Source organism: Rattus rattus, chromosome 11 (genome assembly GCF_011064425.1).
Source record: "Rattus rattus isolate New Zealand chromosome 11, Rrattus_CSIRO_v1, whole genome shotgun sequence".
Classification (NCBI taxonomy): domain Eukaryota; kingdom Metazoa; phylum Chordata; class Mammalia; order Rodentia; family Muridae; genus Rattus; species Rattus rattus.
In genome coordinates this window covers 10755941-10777388 of record NC_046164.1, presented here as the reverse complement: position 1 = coordinate 10777388, position 21448 = coordinate 10755941, and the positions used below count along the sequence as shown (strand labels likewise).

The window sequence follows — 21448 nt, the reverse complement described above, 5'->3', positions numbered from 1 at the left end:
TCACTTACTGGTTTGCTCAGCTTGCTTTCTTATAGAACCCAGGACCACCAGCCCAGGGACGGCACCACCCACAATGGGCCAGGTCCTCCGCCCTTGATCACTAACTGAGAAAATGCCTTACAGCTGGGTCTCATGGAGGCATTTCCTCAAGGGAGGCTCCTTTCTCTGTGGTAACTCCAGCTTGTGTCAAGTGGACACACAGAACCAGCCAGTGCAGTGTGCTGGGTGAGCATGGGGAAATTATCAGAGATTTTAAGTGAGTAGAGCCATACTTGAGAAAAACACTAAGAGTCTACAGTCCAGTGGGCAGGATAAAGGCCAGAAGTAAAGATGTGGGAAGACTGTTAAATACATACATTATCCGGAACCATTCTGAGTCACCAAAGCCCAGAAACACAGATCTAAGTTTCCCCAAATGCCATGTTCCAACACGGAAGCACTTTTACAGGATTTTTATAGTTCTACAGGACAAATAAACTCATAAATGATGACAGACAACTTTAAAATGCACTGGTGGGTACCACAGAAAGGTGGCCAGTGAAATGAGGGAGCTGCCTTACAGACCTAAGGTGTTACCGGATGACGTTTGCTCTTGAATTGGCGGAAGCTAGTGTTCCACTCAGTTAATAGCTCATAAGAGGTCCTTTTATTTATTTTTTTTCTTTTTTTTTTGGAGCTGGGAACCGAGGTCCTTTTATTTATTATCACGGACAGTAGTTCAGACACAGAGCAGGGCAAGGAATGGCTATTCCAGAAGGTTGACACTAGCCCCAGATAAAGTTATTAACCTCTGAACCTACAAAATTCCAGTGTCCACAGTACTGCAATTCCGATGGGACCATGGTCTCTGCAGACACTGACCCCTTCCAGGAGATTACTGTTCACAGACAGACACAGCCTTTTGAGGACTCCCCACTGAGCAGTGTGAACAAACCTTATAATCACATATACAGGCGAACGGGTCTGGACAACTGAACTTTGGTTTCTAATCTCGGAGAAGAGAGTTCACTGAGTCTTTGAGCGGGTTTGAAGTAAAATGCCTTTGATGGTTCTGACTTCTGGTGATCAACTTAGATAGCCTACGCCGTTCACGGACAATAAAAATGCACACAGGATTGAAGGGTGAAACCGAGATGGTAGAGCGCTTGACAAGGATGCACAAAGCCCTGAGTTCGAATCCCAATGCTTCATAAAACAGGCAAACACTTGGGAAGGGAAAAGGTAGAGGAGGGGGATCAGGGGTTCAAGGCCAGTCTCACGTACAGAGTGAGTTGGAGGCCAGCCTGGGCTACGTGAGACCTAGTTTCTATACAAAACAAACCCATCCATAGGGTTAGAGAGAGGTCACAGGTTCAATTCCCAGCTGACTCACACCATCTGTAACCCCCAGGGAATTTGACGCTCTCTCCGGCATCCATGGAGACTAGGGACATACGTGCACAAACAGACGTGCAAGGAAAATAGTCACACACACACAAAGTAATTTAAAATACAAACGGACAAACAGGAAAAGTCTTGATTCAGGTGAGAGCGTGGTAAAGGAGGGAGAAGCACTCGGAATGGAGTCCCCTCTGGTTAACAATGTGCCGATGCCGATGCCGATGCCGGGTGGTTGTCAGCTGTGAGAAACCTCCCACGGTAACACCCAATGCTAACCCACAGGGGGAACGGGGCTCAGGGTGTCCCGGAGGGAACTCTGAACGATTGGTGTAACTTCTCAGCGTTTCTGACATGAGTCTGCAAGTTCGTGCTTATTAATAATAAAGAAGTAGATTGAGAAATTTAGAGACTGCTTTGTGCTTCCCTCACAGGCGAGAGCTCCGCTGAAGCAGCTGAAGTCAGCACACGCCCTTCAGCCTGAGCCCTTCGACACCCTTGGCAACTGGGATAAGATGGACGCATTTAATTACAAAATGGTGGGAGCTTTCTAATCGGGCCTTTTGATTGATTTTAAATGGATGCCACTCCTTGACTTGGTTTCTCGTTGCTCCCATCATCAGATATTCCAGCTTATAATTTTTTACATTACACTTTAGACGTAAACCAAATAAAAAGATTTTGCTAAGAAGACTACTTTGTTTTGAGCGTGGTGCTGGGTGTTATTAACGTTTTAGGGCCTCGTCTGTCTGTCCACACTGCCACACCCCAAAGCCACCCCTTTAGCCCTCCCTCCATGCTTTATGCACCTTGGCCTTCACTCGAACGCTTGTGTCACCGGTTAATTTTAAGGGTGCGGTCTCCTCTTTCTTTCCCCCATGGTTCAGGGTCTGGATGGTAGAGTTCCAGCAACGGCAAGTTCAGCGCTTTGAGCCATGAAGCTTGAGGCGGGATGTGGAAGGTACAAGCCACAGATAATGGACTGTTCTGAGACAGTGGACGTCCTCCGTCCTTCCCCGTGACTTCTCAGCCTGTGCACTGACGCAGCAGACTATGCTGTGCACATCCCAGGCCTGGCTTCCAGCTGAAGGCTTGAGAGGTTATCCTTTTAAATATGAGGTAGTGACGTAGAAGAAACTCCAAGTAATAAAAGTGACGTTATAAAGGGTTTGCCAACAGATCTTCTTAGGAGACATTAACTCACACTCAGTAGAATGTAGCTAAGGGAACAACACCACTAAAATACCGCACGGATAACCAGTGAGCTAACCAGACCTGCTAGAGACAGGCAAAATTTGCAATACAATAACATAAACGTTTGCTCAGCAGGATTTTTCAACCATTAGCACCATCCCCAAAGAATCTGCTTCTCACGGGCAGCTCAAGGGGACAGCCACCATTAAGTTCTGGTCTACCATTAAGTGCCTTGTGCTATCAGGAAAACATAATCCAGCCGGGCCGGTAAGCCGGACCTGCCATAACAACTATTCAGAAACTACAACAACACTGGCGTACTTCAGAGATAGATAACTCCGGCTAACGCCTTTGCTATGTAAATCTCCCATCCTTCCAGGTGGTCAGACTTGCATTCTTCTGTTCCTACTTAAGTTGCTCAAACCGTAATCTGGGGTTGGGACACAAAAGAGATTTAAGGATGACAGTGTATGTAAGTTGCATAAGACTAAGGTACACAAAAGGAGCATCTCCTATTCAAGGCCAGCTCTGTGTTAGCCAGCGTCAGCGCTGGGCTTTAGTAAGGGGCTTTCTCCTGACTTTCTTGAGAGCTGGGAGTGACTGCTCCCTGGAAAGGCGAACAGTATGAATAAAGTTTTCATTGTCAGAGTCAGATGACTTGGTTTTGGTTAAACACTGATGAATAAATGTGTAAGACAATTTAAGAACACTTTTTTTTTTATCCCATCTGTCCTGAAGTATATTTGTGAACTTCCAATAGTCATTCAATGCTTTCGAGTCCTCTTCGTTTGTTAGGGTCGGGGAGGAAGGTAAAGACTCCTGCTTACGGGATTTATCGTTAAACGTCAGTGAGATAAAATCAAGGCACCTGCACGTCACAGCAGCAATGGTGAACACTCTGGCCCCGCCTTTCCAGCCCGTGAAGCAGGGTGCTGTGTGGGGCTCTACTCTTCCTTACACCGTTATCCATCCACAGCTTCCGCTACCTTCCAGATCCCACAGAGAACTTCAACACCCACGCGTCCTAAAACATACACACATACATGTACATGCATGCATGCACACTTACATCCGTAACACACGCACTGTACTGGCTGGTTTTGTGTGTCAACTTGACACAAGCTGGAGTTATTACAGAGGAGGGAGCCTCCCTTGAGGAAATGCCTCCATGAGACCCAGCTGTAAGGCATTGTCTCAATTAGTGATCAAGGGGGAGGGCCCAGCCCATTGTGGGTGGGGCCATCCCTGGGCTGGTGGTCCTGGGTTCTATAAGAGAGCAAGCTGAGCAAGCCAGGGGAGCAAGCCAGTAAGTAACATCCCTCCATGGCCTCTGCATCAGCTCCTGCTTCCTGACCTGCTTGAGTTCCAGTCCCGACTTCCTTTGGTGATGAACAGCCATGTGCAAGTGTAAGCTGAATAAACCCTTTCCTCCCCAACTTGTTTCTTGGTCATGATGTTTGTGCAGGAATAGAAGCCCTGACTAAGACTGTATGTATGTATGTATGTATGTATGTATGTATGTATGTATGTATGTATGTATGTATGACGTACGTATGCATGCTGGTGTTTCAATATAGGGTTTTTCTGTTTAACAGTCCCAGGTGTCCTGAAACTCACTCTGTAGACAGGGCTGACCTCGAACTCACACAGATCCTGCTTCTGCCTCCCGAGTGTGCCGCACACCTGGTTCACGGTGGGTCTTTCATGGGCTTATTTCTTGCACTTCTATCCTGTTTCAACCTCTGTTTATCTATCTATCCTTTTCCTGTTGTTGTTGGTTGGGTTTTGTTTTGTTTTTTTCCGGAGCTGAGGACTGAACCCAGGGTCCTGTGCTTGCTGGGCAAGCCCTCCACCACTGAGCTAAATCCCCAACCCCTTATCTATTCTTTTTCTGTTAGAGCCCTTAGCTAGTCACGACCGTCTTCAATTCCTAGTCTGATAATCACCCCGGTATACTAGTCTTGTTCTGATGCCTCATCTCTCTCTTACAGCGGCTGTCTTATCTTTTGGGGTGTTTGGGTTTTTTTGGTTAGAAGTCAGCATGACGTGGCAGGCTGCTGTTCCTTAGGTTTTTGGTAGGAGGCTTCACGCTGCCCTGAGTAGGAAACAGGCCAGTTGTTCCCTGTAGCTGTACGGGAATGGCTGCAGCTCCCTCCTAGTTTGTTGTCCCTTCTTTGGGTCTGCCTTGCACTGTCACAATTCAACGGATCCCTGGCAGGATGGTGATACTTGGGAAGCACTCTACAAATTATAACGTTTCCTTGTTTTTAAGTATGTATGGCGCATAGGTGAATGGGGGGTGGCACATGTGGAAGTCAGAAGACAAGCTTTAAAACTTTTTCCAAGTTCTTTATCTTTTGTTTTATGTGGATGTGTGTTTTGCCTGCATGCATGTCTAGGCCTCACTTGCATGCCTGGTGCCTCAAAGGCCAGAAGAGGGGGAACAGATCCCCCGAAACTGGGACAATGAATGGTTATGAACCACCAGGTAGGTGCTTGGAATTGAACCCAAGACCTCTGGAGGAACAGCCAGTGCTCTAACCGCTGAGCCACCTCTCCAGCCCTGGAGGACAAGGTTTTGAGTTGCTCCTTCGCTCCCACCCTGTTTTGCAGCAGGGTCTCCCTTGGGTTTGCCGCACTGCACACTCTAGGCTAGTTGGTTTGAGATTCAGCCCAGTTCCCCTTGTCTTCCCACGCATCTCATCGCAGTGGTGTGTGGGCTACAAACTCACACCATCATCTTTCCTGTGGGTTTTAGGGGTGAACTCAGGCCAGCAGGCTTGCAGGGCAACAGCTTTTACCAGCTGAGCCATCTTGCTGGCCCCGGGTGCCTGCTTATTCAGCCTGAATCCCTGGGCTTTGAACTTCAGAAGTGTCTGCTGCTCCTAGGCTTACAGAGAACTGATTTAAAGAAGGCTAGAATCGTACACCCGTTCTCTAAATCAGACAAAGGCCAGGCACAGTAATTTCCCTTGAAAGTCAAGACTGTCTTATGGAAAATAATGTGGGTATTATTTCAAAATGAGCTACGTGTATTTCCAAAAGAAGGGTGTGCTTTGTTGCAGGATATCTGATCACAGTGTGACCCCTGAGACTGTGCTGTTACTGAAAAAACCTGTTTCTAATTGTGTGACTCAGCCCTTAGCACCTTTAATCCTCTGACTGGAACACAGACACCCTGTTAGTACACACACATTTAATCCCAAACAAAGTTAGTTTGTAGAAGGAAGCACCCATGTTTCCAAGTATAAGTTGAGTGGCAGACAAAGTGCTGAATTAAGGAAACATTGATAGACTAGGATGCGCCCAACCTTCCTGGTCTGCAGGAGGGTCAGTTCTGTTGGAGTTGCTAAGCAGGTACCGGTTCCAGAAGCATCACCTCTCCCTAGCTGATGAACTACAACCCCGCATCCTTCCCCCTGGTCCAGGCTGACTTTCAAGCTGCCTAATGTTTTAAGTGGGTGGTCAAGCTCTTTAACTGTTGGGGCTAAAGTCGTTTATACCCTTCTCAAAGTCCGTTCTGCATATTCTCTACTAATCACATTTGAAATTACCATCCTGAAGTCTTCCTTGTTGGCTCCCTGATGACTGATGGGCTCCTCCTGGTGGGTAACCCAGGCGTTCACCTTATGCCTTTACCTTTGTGCCTCAGAAAGCTTGGAGGCAGGCACTGGGACTTACTCTTGTATTTGCAGCATGAGATACAGAAATTAGCTTTTCTAAATTCAAAGGAAAGGAACAAAGACACTAGAGGAAGCAGGACCTTCGTCTGGTTCATCGCTCCGTTTATTAGAGTAACCACATCTGGAGAGGCACAAAGCACTGAAGTTTTACATGACTACCCAGCTCGCTCACCTCCACTTAAAGAACAAGCTTTCAAGACACCCGAGTCAGCTCAACATAGACCCAGGCGGCACGGGAGCTACTGCTTCAAGGCTGCACTGCTTGCTCCTGCGTCGTCCTCACGTGGGAGCTGGCAAAAAAGGACTGAGATGTCTACGGTCACGATGCAAATGCTGTGAGGGCAGTGAATCGATCCGCACAAAGTGCAAAGACGCAGTGTGCACAGAGCTCCAGGACTCACTGGGCCATCTGCGCCTCCATGGCTTGCGCTGTCCACTCGGGGGCTGTCTGACTAATCTTCTCCAGGAGGTTATTTACTTGGAAACAAAGTGATTGGATCTGCTTGTCCCACGTCGGCAGGGCTTCTCGTGCTAAGGAGAGAATAAAATAATAGGAAAAACGGAAATTACTTACAAATCAAAGCTAAAAGATAAATTACAACAGTATTAATTTAAGACATTTATTCTGGAACTCTTGGCTAAAAATGTAAATTAAGCCATCATTAAGAACCAGACCAGGACGAGCATGGTGGCCCACATTTTTCATCTCTGCACTAAAAAGACAGGAGTGGGCAGGATCTCTGAGTCTGTGGTGAGTTCCCGGCCATCTAGGAGAGCCAACAGCAAACATGAAGATTGAGTGACAAAAGCGTTGCTGTTATCAATGCCCCTGGAAACAAAGTCAGCCCTGAAGACCTAGGAAGACCAGATGACCGCAAAGCAGCCTCACTCAAGGGCCGGGTCCTCAGTGTTTGCTGGGGCGACACTGCCATCTACTGGGAGAGCACTGGATTTACACAAGAGAACGTGTCTACCTCACCAAATAACGTTTACAACAGAAGAAGAAAACGTGAAACCTCCGTGAACACTGTCTTGACTCTACTTTTTTTTGAGGCAGCTTTCTCTGTATAGCCCTGGCCACCTGTGACTTGCTGTGTAGACCAGGTAGCCCCAAACTCTGCTGCCTATGCCTCCCGGGGCTGGGATTAAAGGTGTGCGCCTGCCCAGCTGCATGTATTTTAAAGACTCAAAAAAAAAAAAAAAAAAAAAAAAAGAGCGTTTTATTTCATGTGTGTGACTGTTTTGTGTGTGTTTAAGTATGTATGTATGGTACGTACCATGACCTTGCCTGGTGCCCACAGAGGCCAGAAAAGGGGGTGACCTAGAACTGGAGTGACGGATGGTTCTAACTCCACTGCAGGACTCCTGAGCCATTCAGTTTCCTCCCTTTAATTTAACTTGTTTTCCTCCCTCTGCCCTGTTTTCATTTTTTAAAGACCACAATGACTCTGGCTAGAATGGAGAAACTAGATTAGAAAGCAAGTGGACATGAGAGAAAACATCACAGGCTGTGACGGCAGCATGCTAAGTAAGTCACAGGGAACACAAGAAGAACAGGGGCAGCGAGCCGGCCAGAGGACAAGCACGGGCCACGTGAGCATCTGAATCCCACCCACAGAAGGACTCACAGTACAAGGACTGACCGACCGCTGGAAACTGTTCTCTGACCCCACACAGCTTCCACGGTCACACACATAAACACTTGAATTTAAAAATAAGGAAAGCACATGGATCCCTAAGAGCATCAGGAGTTGTAATTTATAGGACATGGAAGATGAGAAAGTTAAGAAATTTTTTTAAAAAGTGAGATGTAGCTTTTAAATGGTTAACTAGCAGATTTTGGACCTGTGTCTGTCCTAAAGCCTTATTAAGCAATCTGGTATAGTCACCTTAGCGTGAACAAGAGCTAGAGGTTGAGAGCGAGAGATTGGTACAAGAAATCCGGCCATTTCCACGGACTTGCTAACTGAATCAAGGATACAGATCGTCCATGGAGACTCAATGCCCACAGCAGGAACGGCCAGGGACTCAGCCGTAAGTAAGTCAGGTTAAATCTAAGGGCCTCACAGACTCCATAGAGATGACGTGAAAAACAGCTGGGCAAGCAAGAAAGAAGGCAGGAGCAGGCCAGAGAGCTCAGCTGACAGCATCACGATGGCCACGATGGTGTGGTGCTGTGTGCACAAGGATAAGTGATCATCAATATCCCCTTTACTAAAACCAAGATAAGGAGCTGGAGAGATGGCTCAGCGGTTAGGAGCACTGGCTGCTCTTTCAGAGGTCCTGAGTTCAATTCCCAGCAACCACATGGTGGCTCACAACCATCTGTACTGGGATCTGAGGCCCTCCCGGTGTGTGAGGACAGCACCAGTGTACTTATATATATAAAATAAATAAATCTTAAGGAAAAAAAAAAAGAGAGAGATATGAAACCTGAAGCAGGCTTGCCAGCACACCCCTGTGATCTCTGCACTCAGGGGGCAGAGATGGGAGGAGCGCCACAAATCAGGGGCCAGCCTGGGCACTGGGCGGCAGGAAGTCTACTTACGAAGAAAATAAAAGGCCTGAAAGATGAAGACATCTACCTGGTCTAATGGAAAGAAGTCAGCAGGATTTTAAGAAGTTAAACAAACAAAGTGCTAACTTCGGGCTTCTAACACAGGTCCTTTTGGCAGGGACCCTAGGGACAGGTGAAAGGGCAGACGGAAGACAGACATTGCCACCTATACCTCACACCTCACGTTTAGGGCTTCATAAATCCGATCAAGACAGTTTAAAAAAATCTTTGAAATGAGAAATGGTTTTCTCTCTAGAAAAAGAAAAGTTAAAAACAAAACAAAACAACCCCGAAAACAGAACTCCCTGCAATCTGAGGGCAATCCGCCATGTAGGAAAGAGAATGCGGAGACATGAAGATGACCCAGGTGTGAGGAGGACCTGTGACCTGCAGCTCCTCCAGCAACACAGCCAGCCTGAGTGGAAGCGGAAGGTGAGGAGGGTCTCTGCAGCAGGAATGGAAGGCCACAGGGTGCTGTGTGTCCCACCGCAGACTGGGGGAAGCTGAGAGGGGGCCATCTTCACGGGGAAGAGCACGGCAAGTGTGTATCCAGCACCAAAGGTGAGCCCCGAACACAAGGACAGGAAACCTCACACAGGCCGGGGAGGTGGGGTGGAGGGATACACACATGTGCACATGCACAGCCCCACGGTCAATGACAAAGGAGGCCCTGAACTTGTTCTAGGGAATCAGCGAGAACAGAACCGAGCAACTAAGCAGGAGAGGAGAGAGGACTGCGCCGGCTGGAGGAAGAGCGTGGAAGGGAACACGGTGGCTCTCGTGACCAGAGGCAGGAGCTGCACGGAGGCAGGAGCTGCACAGAGGCAGGAGCTGCACGGAGGCAGGAGCTGCACAGAGGCAGGAGCTGCACGGAGGCAGGAGCTGCACAGAGGCAGGAGCTGCACAGAGGCAGGAGCTGCACAGAGGCAGGAGCTGCACAGAGGGAGCTGCACAGAGGCAGGAGCTGCACAGGAGGCAGGAGCTGCACAGGAGGCAGGAGCTGCACAGAGGCAGGAGCTGCACGTAGGAGGCAGGAGCTGCACAGAGGCAGGAGCTGCGGAGGCAGGAGCTGCACAGAGGCAGGAGCTGCGGAGGCAGGAGTAATGGATGCCCCGGTGAGCACCACACACCCCCGGGTGTGAGCAGCAGTCCGCACAGTGGGCAGTCTCTGCCCCAGACGTGAAGCAGGAACAAGGGCTGCGGGTCTCAGGCAGTGGGACGACACCACTCGCCTGCATTAGCTCCCCAAGTCTGTGGAAACTGCAACTGTCACTCCATGGGAGCCACACACGGTTGGAGTTCAATAAAGGTCAGATGACCAAAGGTGTAAACTGATACAATTTCAGTTATATTTTCCTTAGCTTAGAAATAGACTATTAAAAATATTCATAAATATAGCCTTTGAAGATTATTTGAAATTATTTCCTTTGGACATATGCTCATGAGTAATATAATTCTGGGCCTAAAGAAGTAATTCAACAGTTCATCACCATTTCACTTGATGAGAATGCATAAAAGTGCTTACTTTCAAAATGAACTATCCCATCGATCTGGTCAATAAATCCGTTCATGCGTCCTTCTGTTATCATCTGAGATGCTATCTTTTCTGCCTATTAAAAACAAAAACAAAACACTCTCAGGATCTGGAAGATTGCATCTGACAACTGTCCACAGAGGCCCTGTCGCTGCTGTGCCCGCCTGTCACTTGTTAAGGAACATGAATGTCTTGAACCCACCCCCTCGTGCTAAGGTCATAGACATGCCAGACACAAGAATCTAGCTTTTTTTTTTTTCTTTTTTTCGGAGCTGGGAACCGAACCCAGGGCCTTGCACTTGCTAGGCAAGCACTCTACCACTGAGCTAAATCCCCAACCCCCTAGCTTTTTATTTTAACCGATTTCTCCTCTGCTTAGAATTTCATTTTAATTTTATTTTGATGAAGAGTGTCGTATGTCCTTGGCCGACCTCAAGTTCCCTACATAGCTCAGGATGACTGTGAACTTCTGATCCTCCTGCCTCTGCTACCCAAGTGCCAGAATTACAGGAGTGTAGCATTAGCACAGTTTATGTGACCCTGGGCATTTACTCCAGAGCCTAAGCCGACACTTGCCCGAGCTACAAAGCCAGCCTCAAAGATCACTTGGATCCAATTCTTTTTTTTTTTTTTTCGGGGCTGGGGACCGAACCCAGGACCTTGTGCTTCCTAGGTAAGCACTCTACCGCTGAGCCAAATCCCCAACCCCCGGATCCAATTCTTTAAAACAAACCAACTGTAAAACTGCAGGCACACAGCTCTGCTCCTGCCATTGCCCACCGATTCCCTGCAGTGTGCTACAGCAAGCTTAGTGAGTAAGAGGACTGGGGCTTCATTCCCACACAGCAGCTCACTACTGTCCATAACTCCAGTCCCAGGGGAATCCAAACCCCTCTTTTGGCTTCCACAGGCACCAGGCACACATGTGATGCACAGACACAGGCAAAGCACCCCACATGGGGCTAGACTGGCTCAGTGGACGAGTGTGTTCACTTCTGCAGAGGACCTGAGCTCAGTCCCCAGCATTCACACAGGTGGCTCACAACTGACGATAATTCTAACCCTGGGAGAGCTGAAGTCCTCCTCTGGCTTCCTTGGGCACACATAAACACACACAGATACATACTCACATGGACACACACACATACATATAAATAATAAAGCTTTAAGAAATCCATACACAGAAAGCAATAATAAAAAGCTTAAAGTGATAATAAATTGCCTTAAGATTCTGGGGAAAAACAAACATTTGTTTTTCTTTCTGCTCTTTCTTCTGACGGAGGCCAGGAGAGGCACTGATGCTCCTGAGCCACTGTGTGGGTGCTGGGAGGCACACCCTGGTCCTCTGTGAGAAAAGCCCACACTCGTAACCGTCGAGCTGTCTCTCCGGCTCCTCGCTGGGCCGTGTGACATCTTCACAGTCAACACCACAGCCCTCCCACTGACCGACCGTCTACTAGTGACAACGCACTCACGGCCCTTAGTCTCCACAGGCGGTAAAGCACCAACCCTAAGAAGGAAGCTTCTTTTGGTTCATTTCTCTTGCTCTGTGGCATCTTCCTTCCCCAGTCCCTAAAGTGCTGAGATTACAAGCGTGAGCTACCATGCTCGGCTAAGAAAATATCTTTTCAATGGCAACTGCAGTCTCAGGTCCCAAATCAATCCACTTTCTTTACTAAACGTGTACATGCAACAAAACTGTTAGTGAATCCTAAACTAAGCCCGGTGCGCACACACCCGTCATCTCAGCAGTTGGGAGGTAGAGGCAGGAGGACCCGAGTTTAAGGCCATCCTTGGCTTCAGCCTCCTACTGAGTGTGAGACCAGTCTAGGCTGCATGAGATCCTGTCTCAAAAGAAGAACAAGGGAAATCCTACGTTAAAACTTCATAAACAGACAAACTACATGGCTTTAATAAAGGTGAAAGACTGGCCGCTTATTCTCAGTGTTACCTGAAACTGAGATGTTCAGAAGTGGTAACAGTGTGAATACAACTGGTACTGTGCTGGAATCTGTGTATGACCAACCAAATCCAAAAACGCCAAGTAAGGTTCCCCAGAAGGCCAACAACTCCTTCAATGAAACCACACTGGGAAAGTACGGCAGGACGTCTTGGGGTCAGAGAGATTAGCATTCAACCTCTGAGTCAGTCTAGGGCAGAGGAACGGGGACAGCACCGCCTAACAGCCCAGGAACTTGTACTTCAGTGTCTTTAAGACACTGCACAAAGACATGCTTAGGAAAGGGTGGAACGTGTACTTCTGTAAGGTTTCCAGTCTAAGTAACTGTCATCAAACACAATTTAAAAAGCTAAAACCACTAAGTTTCATGACAACAGTCTCCTCCCACTTGTGCTGACGAACATTATCAAGTATGTATCTTTCTATTACTTCAATAGTGTGGGGTTTCAATTTCCCTGTTATAAAGTATTGAATTAAGAAAAGTACCTTAGCTGCAGGGATCTCTAAAAGAGCTCCGAGTTCCTCAAAGGTGATGTTGTTATATAATTTGCTTGCTGACAACAAATTATGCTCAATAACAGCTCTGTCCAAGATGCTGGAACCTTAAATAAACATAAACAAACTCATTAAATGTTTGAAACTAATTTTTTTTTAAAGATTTATTATTCTCTTTTATGTATATGAGTAGACTGTCGCTCTCTTCAGACACACCAGAAGAGGGCATTGAATTCCATTACAGATGGTCCTGAGCCACCATGTGGTTGCTGGGATTTGAACTCAGGACCTCTGGAAGAGCAGTCAATGCTCTTAACCACTGAGCCATCTCTCCAGCCCCTTGAAACTAGTTTTATACTGTAAAAAGATATACCTTTATTTTTATTTCTAGACATGTAATAATCAGCTTTTATACCTCTAATCAACACTTAACTAAAACTTACATTTGATATTATATTATTGTTGTTGTTGTTGTTTCCAGACAGGGTTTCTCTGTGTTGCCCTGGCTGTCCTGGAACTCACTCCGAAGGATAGCTTCAAACTAAGATCTGCTTGCTTCTGCCTTCTAAGTGCTCAGATTAAAGGTGAGCACGAATATATCGGGGTATAGTTACAATTATACTTTACATACAAAATACAGTATTAGTGTGATAGCTAATCTCCAGTAGTCAGTCACCGTGGAAACACACCTCTGGCAGTGTCTGTGAAGGTGTTCCCAGACAGGTTTAGTTTAAGAGCGATGGGCTATCCTGAATATGGGCATGCCATTCCCTGGGTTGGGGTCCTAGACTGAGACGGAGAAAGCCAGGGAGCACCTGCACTGCTCTGCGTCCTGCCCCCTCACACAACTGCCCTCATGCCCTGCACACCACGGTGTCTGTGTTCTCTCTCACAGTGTGAGCCACAATCCCTCCTGACCTCAGCCGCTCCTGTGAGGAACTATGTCAGGGAGGAAGGCACACAGGGAGTAGCTGGTGAGCAATGGCTAAGGACGGATGGACTGAGCCCTCTGCACTGGGCTCTGCTCCTGGCTGACAAACTCATTAACTTTTCTTTCTCTGCGTCGAACACAAACTTACCAGCAACAGCAGCACAACCATCATGTAGCGGCAGGAAGCCTCACCAGTCTTTAAGGTTGGTTTCATTTTGATTACGTGTATTCCTGGTGGGCTGAGGTGGGTACATGCAGAGCATCATGTCCCCTCTGTGGCAGAATCACACGCCATGAGATGTGGGAGCTGAAACCACGCCGGGGCTTGGGAAGAATACCCATTCTTACTGACGAGAGCCATCTGTAATGGGCTCTCACGCCCTCCTCTGGTGTGTCTACTCATACGCATAAAATAAACGACTGTTTTAAACGATATGAGACTGTGATCTAAAAGAAAGCCTGTCAGCTCGGGGCTAGCTCAGCTGAAGGCAGCAGACAGGCATCCTGCCACTGAAGTCACTCTCTTCAGAGAACCCATGGGCCGACTTTTCTCATGGCTAAAAAGCTCAAAGTCAAACTGAAGATACTAATTCTGTAAACTTTCTACTTAGCTTTTAACTAGTTTGTATATCAGACTTTTTTTCAAATCATGGCTGCTTAGACTACACAGAGAATTAAAAATTCAAAAGTTAAAACAAAACAAAACAGGAGGATCAGCTCTGATTAAAGCCCATGCACACTACTCATGGTTGGCCTATGAATTTAACTTTTCTATAAGTCAAGCAAAATAAAAATCAATTTATCAATTCAGAATGTGTTTAAGATAAAACTAATTGCTCAGAAGAACCAGAAATAATCTACAACCATAAAGAAAATTTTCCTGAGGTGCTTAAGAAAATTCTATGAAAAATAAAATCTTGGCTTAGAGATAACCTCTGCATGTTGCAAGCACGGGCTGCTGTTATGGAGGACCTGAGTTGGTTCCCAGCAGCCACACTGAGTGACTCAGCACAGCTCATAACACTGACCCATTTCTTCTGGCCTCCCAGGACACCTCCATGTTCCCGACACATACTGACACACACTTATACACAGGAATAACAACAGAATCCTTAAAACTAAGACTGAGGGGCTGGAGAGATGGCTCAGTGGTTAAGAGCACTGGCTCCTCTTCCAGAGGACCAGGGTTCAATTCCCAGCACCCACACAGCAGCTCACAACTGTCTGTAACTCCTGTTCCAGGGGATCTGACACCCTTACACAGACATGCATGCAGTCAAATCACCAATGGACATAAAAATAAATAAATAAATAATAACCTAAGATTGAGTAACCTGTCACCTTTCAGGTAGCCTAATACAAATGAGTCCTCACGACTAATTTCTCCTTGGACAGGGCGATGGTGAACCCAGGCAGCAAGCCTAGCTGACACCCGTGCTGACACCTGTGCTGACACCCGTGCTGTGCATGGTTCAAGATGGTCACGCCTCTACATTTAGTATCATGGTCATGTTAACATGGTACTTTAAAACATCTTAGACAAACATACATAAAATAACCGCTATTATGAATAAGAAAATGTTAAAAGCACTTTTTTTTCCTGGCAAAGACATTCTGATTTAAGCAAACATAGGAAAGAAAACCTATTCTTTTTTTTTTTCTTGGATATTTTACATATTTACATTTCAAATGTCATCCCCTTTCTGCCTCTCCTTCCCCTCACCCTCATCCTCACCCTGCTTCAATGAGGATGCTCCCCTTCCTACCCACCCACCACACTCCCCACGGAAAGTCATCCTCATTTGCAGCATTTGACCCAAGGGAACCTTGGGCAAGCTACTGAGCTAAGTTTTACTCTTAATCAAGAATGGACAATTATGTTCTCACAATCTGCTATGAGTGTTACTTATCAAGTTTTAGCTATTTAAAATCCAGGTGCCCCACATACATATACTCTGTAATTTTTCAACTTTCACGAGTTTCAAACAGAGAAACAAGATTTTTTTAAGAAGAAGTGTTACTTCATAAAACGCTTTCCAATAGGGATTATTTCAGATTATACCACAAACCCACGCTGGTGTCTAATATTCATGATCGGTAACAGTCCTCTTTTTATTATCAGGAAGTACTGCTTGGAAACACTACTGTAACATACTCTCTACTAATCTACCCTAAATATTCCCTGCTACACACATGCAAGATGTGGCCATTACCATCAGCTGTCGTTGCTTTTTGGTGAGGCATCAGCATTGCAGCAAATTCTTGAAGCTGGTTCCCTCTGATGATCCTGTCTAGGTACATTTTCTCCAGGATCCCATAAGCAGCCAGTTGCTGGCACCTTTCATCCTTAAAAAGGGTAGCCAGCATCCGAGAGCGCTGCTGTCCTAGGGAAACAGAGGGTCAAATGTTCTAAGTGTTTCTTTAATGACAAAAAGAATCACATTCTACGATCCTATCTTTGCCTACTAAAATGCAGACAATCCCCTTTAATATATATGTAGTATGATATGTAGTATGTTCCAGAAAGTCACTGTACCACACAGTCAATGCTAAGTAGCTGCTTCTATTGGAGACACAGAACTAGGTCCTTCTAAGTCCCTAGTTAATTTTTTGTCAACCTAAATCGATCTGCAATTTTCTTTCATGTGTTTCTGTTTAGACCTTTACATTTTTTAAAAAGATTTATTATTTATTATATATAAGTACACTGTAGCTGTCTTTAGACACACCAGAAGAGGGCTTCAGATCCCATTACAGATGGTTGTGAGCCACCATGTGGTTGCTGGGAATTGAACTCAGGATCTCTGGAAGAGCAGTCAGTGCTCTCAACCACTGAGCCATCTCTCCAGTCCCCATAGACCCTTACTTATCATATACAGTTAATTCATTAGCTTTGAACTCACAGCTAACATTGCAATTCTGCCAAAATAAAGCTTACAGGATACTACTCTCTCACACAAAATCTCCACCTTAGTCTATACTTATCAACACTAGAGGGCATAGTGGTGCAGCCTGTAATTTGAGGGCAGTGGGTCACAGGTCAGCCAAGACTACCCAGAAAGATTTTGTCTACCCCTAGTTCCCACCAACACCTATACCTATACCTACACACACACACACACACACACACACACACACACACACACACACACACACACACACACACACAGCAGTAGAGAGCATCCAGAAGTCCAACCATTTTAAGAGCAAACTCACCAATAAAGGACACAAAACTATGGAGAGGGAGCCCCTGAGTAGCCCACACAGGAACACTTGCTTACGGGTCAACAGCTGGCCTACAGAGAGGCGGAGCACTAAGAGACCACCCTCACCGGGAGACAAGAATTGGGTAACTCATTTTGCTACTTAGTCTGCACATATCTGGAAATGATGAAAAAAACTGAGTTTAGGTTAGTTCAGAAGAAATTTAAAATCACTAGATATGCTCAGAGAGAATAACTGAATATTCACATAAGGGACCAAGGCAGAGATCAAAATGGTCCAGAAGGTTCTAAGCCCAGGTGACTTATATGTTCTTCTTATATATTTATTACTCATACATTATTTAGTTAATAAAAAATATATATGCCCAGCATGGAATACCCTCTGTAATTCCAGAACCAGGAAGGCTGAAGCCAGCCTGAACTACAAGCAAGCTGCGGGCAGCAAGGCTGAGCACAAAGATTGTGTCTCAGAAACAGAAAACAAAAACAGAGACGTCTCTGCTAACAGACGATGTTGTCTCAGTGTACACACCTTGGAGCCTGTAAACAACTGTGACTAATACAAATGAGTGGAAACAATGCTGTCAAGAGCCCCTTCTTCTGGGGTTGGGGATTTAGCTCAGTGGCTAGAGCGCTTGCCTAGGAAGCGCAAGGCCCTGGGTTCGGTCCCCAGCTCCGGAAAAAAAAAAAAAAAAAAAAAAAAAAAAGAGCCCTTCTTCTGTCACCCAGCAGCTGTGGGAACATCTAGTGTCTAAATCTTGGTATTTGTCCTGGCTGGTTTTCTGCAGACTTGACACGGCTAGAGTCACTTAGGACGCAGAAACCTCAACTGAGAAAATGATTTTTCCTCACTAGACTGCCCTGTGATAAGTCTGGGGTGGGGGCTGGGGTGGCGTTTTTCTTGATATAACTACTGTAGGAGAGCCGAGCTCACGGTGGGGAGCGCCCCCCTGGGCTGGTGGTTCTGGATGCTGTGAGAGAGCAAGCTGAGTAGTCATGGAAGCACATCAGGAGGAAGCCTTCCTCCACAGCCCCTGCTTCAGCTCCTGCTCTCTAGGCTTAGCCCTGAGCTTTTCTCAGTGGACTGGGAGCTGCGCTATATAAGCAGAGCACACGCTTTTCTCCTCAAGGTGCTTTTGGCTGTGGTTTTATCCCGGCAACAGAAATCCTAAGGGGCTGGAGAGATGAGCCAGTGCCTGAGAGCTGCTCTTCCAGTGTACCCTGACTACAGTCTCGGCGCCTACACGGAGTTAACAAAAGTCTGTTTACTCCATGCCAGGAGACCAGACGTTCTCTTCCGGCCTCTGTACAGGGCACCAAGCACACAAAAACACTCATACAAACAAACAAAACACATAAAGACTTTTTTTAAAAATCCTAAGATAGGGGTTGGGGATTTAGCTCAGTGGTAGAGCGCTTGCCTAGGAAGCGCAAGGCCCTGGGTTCGGTCCCCAGCTCCGAAAAAAAAAAAAAAAAAAAATCCTAAGATAGTATTCTATTAAAGGAATAAGAATATTTATAAAATAGACCTTAAGACATCATTTTTAGCATTTATTTTTTTTTTTGTTTTCCAGTGCTGTGAACCTAACATATTCCTAATGCACAGGAAAATTATGTTTTTATGTTAGAACATAGAGAAATACTGAAACACTAATGGGACCACATCCAGTCATATTGGGAAGATGTGAGCATCAAAAAGCACAACGGTGCGGGAGGCAGAGGCTGGCAGAGAACCTCTGGGTTCACGGTCACCATGGTCTACATAAGAACATCTTTGTTTGGAGTGCTGTTACATTACAGCACAATGTGCACCATCTAAATATTAAAATACATATCGTTGGACCTAGGAGTTTGACCTACCCATAAACTCATCCCGATAATGACCCCTGTGCATACAGGTGTGTCCAACCTTTACACTGAAATAATCTTATCAACTACAAAGTTCACGCTGGAGAGCCATGTAGTTGAGCTACGAAAAACTCAAAACAATCAAACAAACAAGCAAACAAAAGCCCTCTTATTTTAGGAGTGCTTGTAATTTCCTATTGGACATCAGTGATAGCTATCCTTGGCTGCACACGGTTTATGGCCCACAGGTTGATACGCCTGGATGATAAAGGAAAACCACAGGAAATCAAAGTGAATCCGTACGCCACACTAAGGTGGAACGAGAGCTGACACTTAGTTACGAGAAAACGTAAGGAGCAGTTTCAGCCTCAATCCCAGCACTGGAGGCAGAGGCACACAGATCTCGGTAAACTGGAGGCCAGCCTGATCCATAAATGGAGCTCCAGGACAGCCAGAACTAAATAAAAAGACCCTGTGCCAAAAAAACAAAACAAAACAAAAACAAAAACACAAACACAGAGAGTGAAGGGGAGGGGTGTTAAGTGTGGGTACTAAACATGTCTCCAGCTCTCAGTACTACAGGGCTTGGAGGACTTCAGAACGACTTAGAAAAGCCATGGTTCAGGATTAACTCCTTCACAACGGTCTTTTCTATGTAAAAGCTGCTCTGTGTTTTCTGCTACAATTTAGTAAAAACTTGATGTGTACTGAGGAAAAGAATAAATGCTGGTCTGAAAGTGAAGCTTAAAGGCTTAAAAAAACCCGTGAGATCTAAAGATGGGAGAATGCTTGTTTATCTTGTGTACGTGAGAGTCACCCGTGCTGTGACACACCTGTGGAGGGGAGACACAGCTTTCAGGAATCACGGCTCGCCTTCCACCACGTGGGGCCTGGGGGTCAAACTGAGCCCATCTCTTAACTAATAAACTCTTAACTATTCTTAATGTGTGGGTAACAAGCTGACATATTCACTTAAGTCTTTAAAATGAATCATTTTATCCCTGGCTTTGTTCCACGTCTAAGCTTCCTTTAATTGTACTAAGACAGCCCTAGCAGAAGAGGCCCTGGCTGAGTTAGCAAAGCCAATCGTCCCTCCGAAGCCTCCATCCCGCGCTCACCTGCCGATGCTAGGATGGTGCAGTGCAGTGCGTGCTTCAAGGCCTCCAGTCTCTCACTCTCGTGCACTATTGTCTTGTAAGAGAGCTCATTGTACCTTTGGGCGGCTTCAATGAACTTCCTTCTGTAGTCAAGGACACGTGCATAGCAAACCTACGGAGGGAAAACTGCAGGGTCAGAGAGGCGAAGAGAGTTTCTGAAATATATAAACATTCATCACGTGTGTTGAAACATCTTGCTATATAATTCATCAATACAAAGATAATTCCAAATTAGGTCACTTGTTACCTTATAGTGTATCTGTAACTGTTCGTTTGTGGATTCATTCTGAAGTAAGGAAGCTCGGTTTATGTAAGCCTCAGCCTGGACAGGGTCGTCATCCTCCAGGTATAGCCTCGCGATCTTCAGGTAGGTCTCCAGCTTATAGTCTACGTTGTACTGTCTAGGACAGGCAAGCAGACAATTAGATAGACACAAGTGCCAAGTCTCATGCGTGTCGGACCCTACAGCGGAACTGCATCCAGGCTCAGCCTGCAGAACAATCTGGCAACTAACTCTCCAGGTGTGTCTCAATTCTTTAAATGTGTGTGCTTTTCTAAAAAAGATTGATTTATTTATTTTTATTTTATTTATTTTTATGTATAGGAGTACACTGTAGCTGTCTTCAACCAGAAGAGGGCATCGGATCCCATTACAGGTGGCTGTGAGCCACCATGTGGTTGCTGGGAATTGAACTCAGGACCTCTGGAAGAGCAGTCAGTGATCTTAACCGCTGAGCCATCCCTCCAGCCCAAATGTGCGTGCTTTCAATCCACTACACTTTACTTCTAGATATCAGATCCTACTAGACACAACAAGGAATGTGGCCATGTACTTATCAAGGAGGTAACTTATTACTGTACAGGAGTGACGCTATGGTGGGTAAAGAGGTAACAAGTATACAGCCATGGTCCTTACTAGCTGCTTACAGACAACATTTATTTTCTTTCACGTGACAAAGTGGGCTATGGCTAGGCATGGTGACACACACCTGTCATACCAGCACTCTGCAGGCAGAGGCAGGCAGATCTCTGTGAGTGTGAGGCCAGCCTTGTCTATATACCAAGTTCCAGGCCAGGCAGGTAGTGGACTCTATGTCAAAAACATACGATATGAAATACAATAGTATATTAAATATCATTAAAACGTATTTCTGCCATCCAGGTAAAATGCGTTTTTACACAAACAAAATATAATCTCAATTAGGGTTGTAGTGAGAGTGCAGGGCTGTGGTGGGACAGAGTGCAGGGTTGTAGTGAGAGTGCAGGGCTGTGGTGGGACAGAGTGCAGGGTTGTGGTGAGAGAGCACAGGGCTGTGGTGGGAGAGACTGCAGGGTTGTGGTGGATTACAGGCAGTTTTCAATGTCTTCCCCCGTCCACTGGTAACATTTTACTCCAGAAGTGAAGAACTGGAGGCCTCTATAATTCCAAAGATTAATTAGTCCTCAAAGAAAAGCACTCTTTTCTGACAGCCACAGCAGTAAAGCCTT

General features: G+C 46.1%; 2 protein-coding genes across 5 annotated transcripts in view; one reads left to right on the top strand and one right to left on the bottom strand.

Annotated features, from left to right (window-relative positions):
- The window catches only part of Plac8 (placenta associated 8), a 21319-nt gene extending 19246 nt beyond the window's left edge, over positions 1-2073 (top strand). For both annotated transcript variants that reach the window (XM_032916509.1, XM_032916510.1), the window contains one exon: positions 1812-2073. The gene's annotated coding sequence lies outside the window, so the exon portion shown is untranslated. The remainder of the gene's footprint in view (positions 1-1811) is intronic.
- A 4262-nt stretch (positions 2074-6335) lies between these two features.
- The window catches only part of Cops4 (COP9 signalosome subunit 4), a 31035-nt gene continuing 15922 nt past the window's right edge, over positions 6336-21448 (bottom strand). For 2 of the 3 annotated variants that reach the window (XM_032916235.1, XM_032916236.1), the window contains 6 exons: positions 20208-20361; positions 19922-20072; positions 15945-16115; positions 12792-12907; positions 10337-10421; positions 6336-6785 (listed from right to left, as the gene is read on the bottom strand). In XM_032916235.1, the coding sequence (XP_032772126.1) occupies positions 6652-6785; positions 10337-10421; positions 12792-12907; positions 15945-16115; positions 19922-20072; positions 20208-20361 (811 nt within the window). In that variant the 3' untranslated portion in view covers positions 6336-6651. The remainder of the gene's footprint in view (positions 6786-10336; positions 10422-12791; positions 12908-15944; positions 16116-19921; positions 20073-20207; positions 20362-21448) is intronic. The other variant, XM_032916237.1, reaches the window with a different exon arrangement.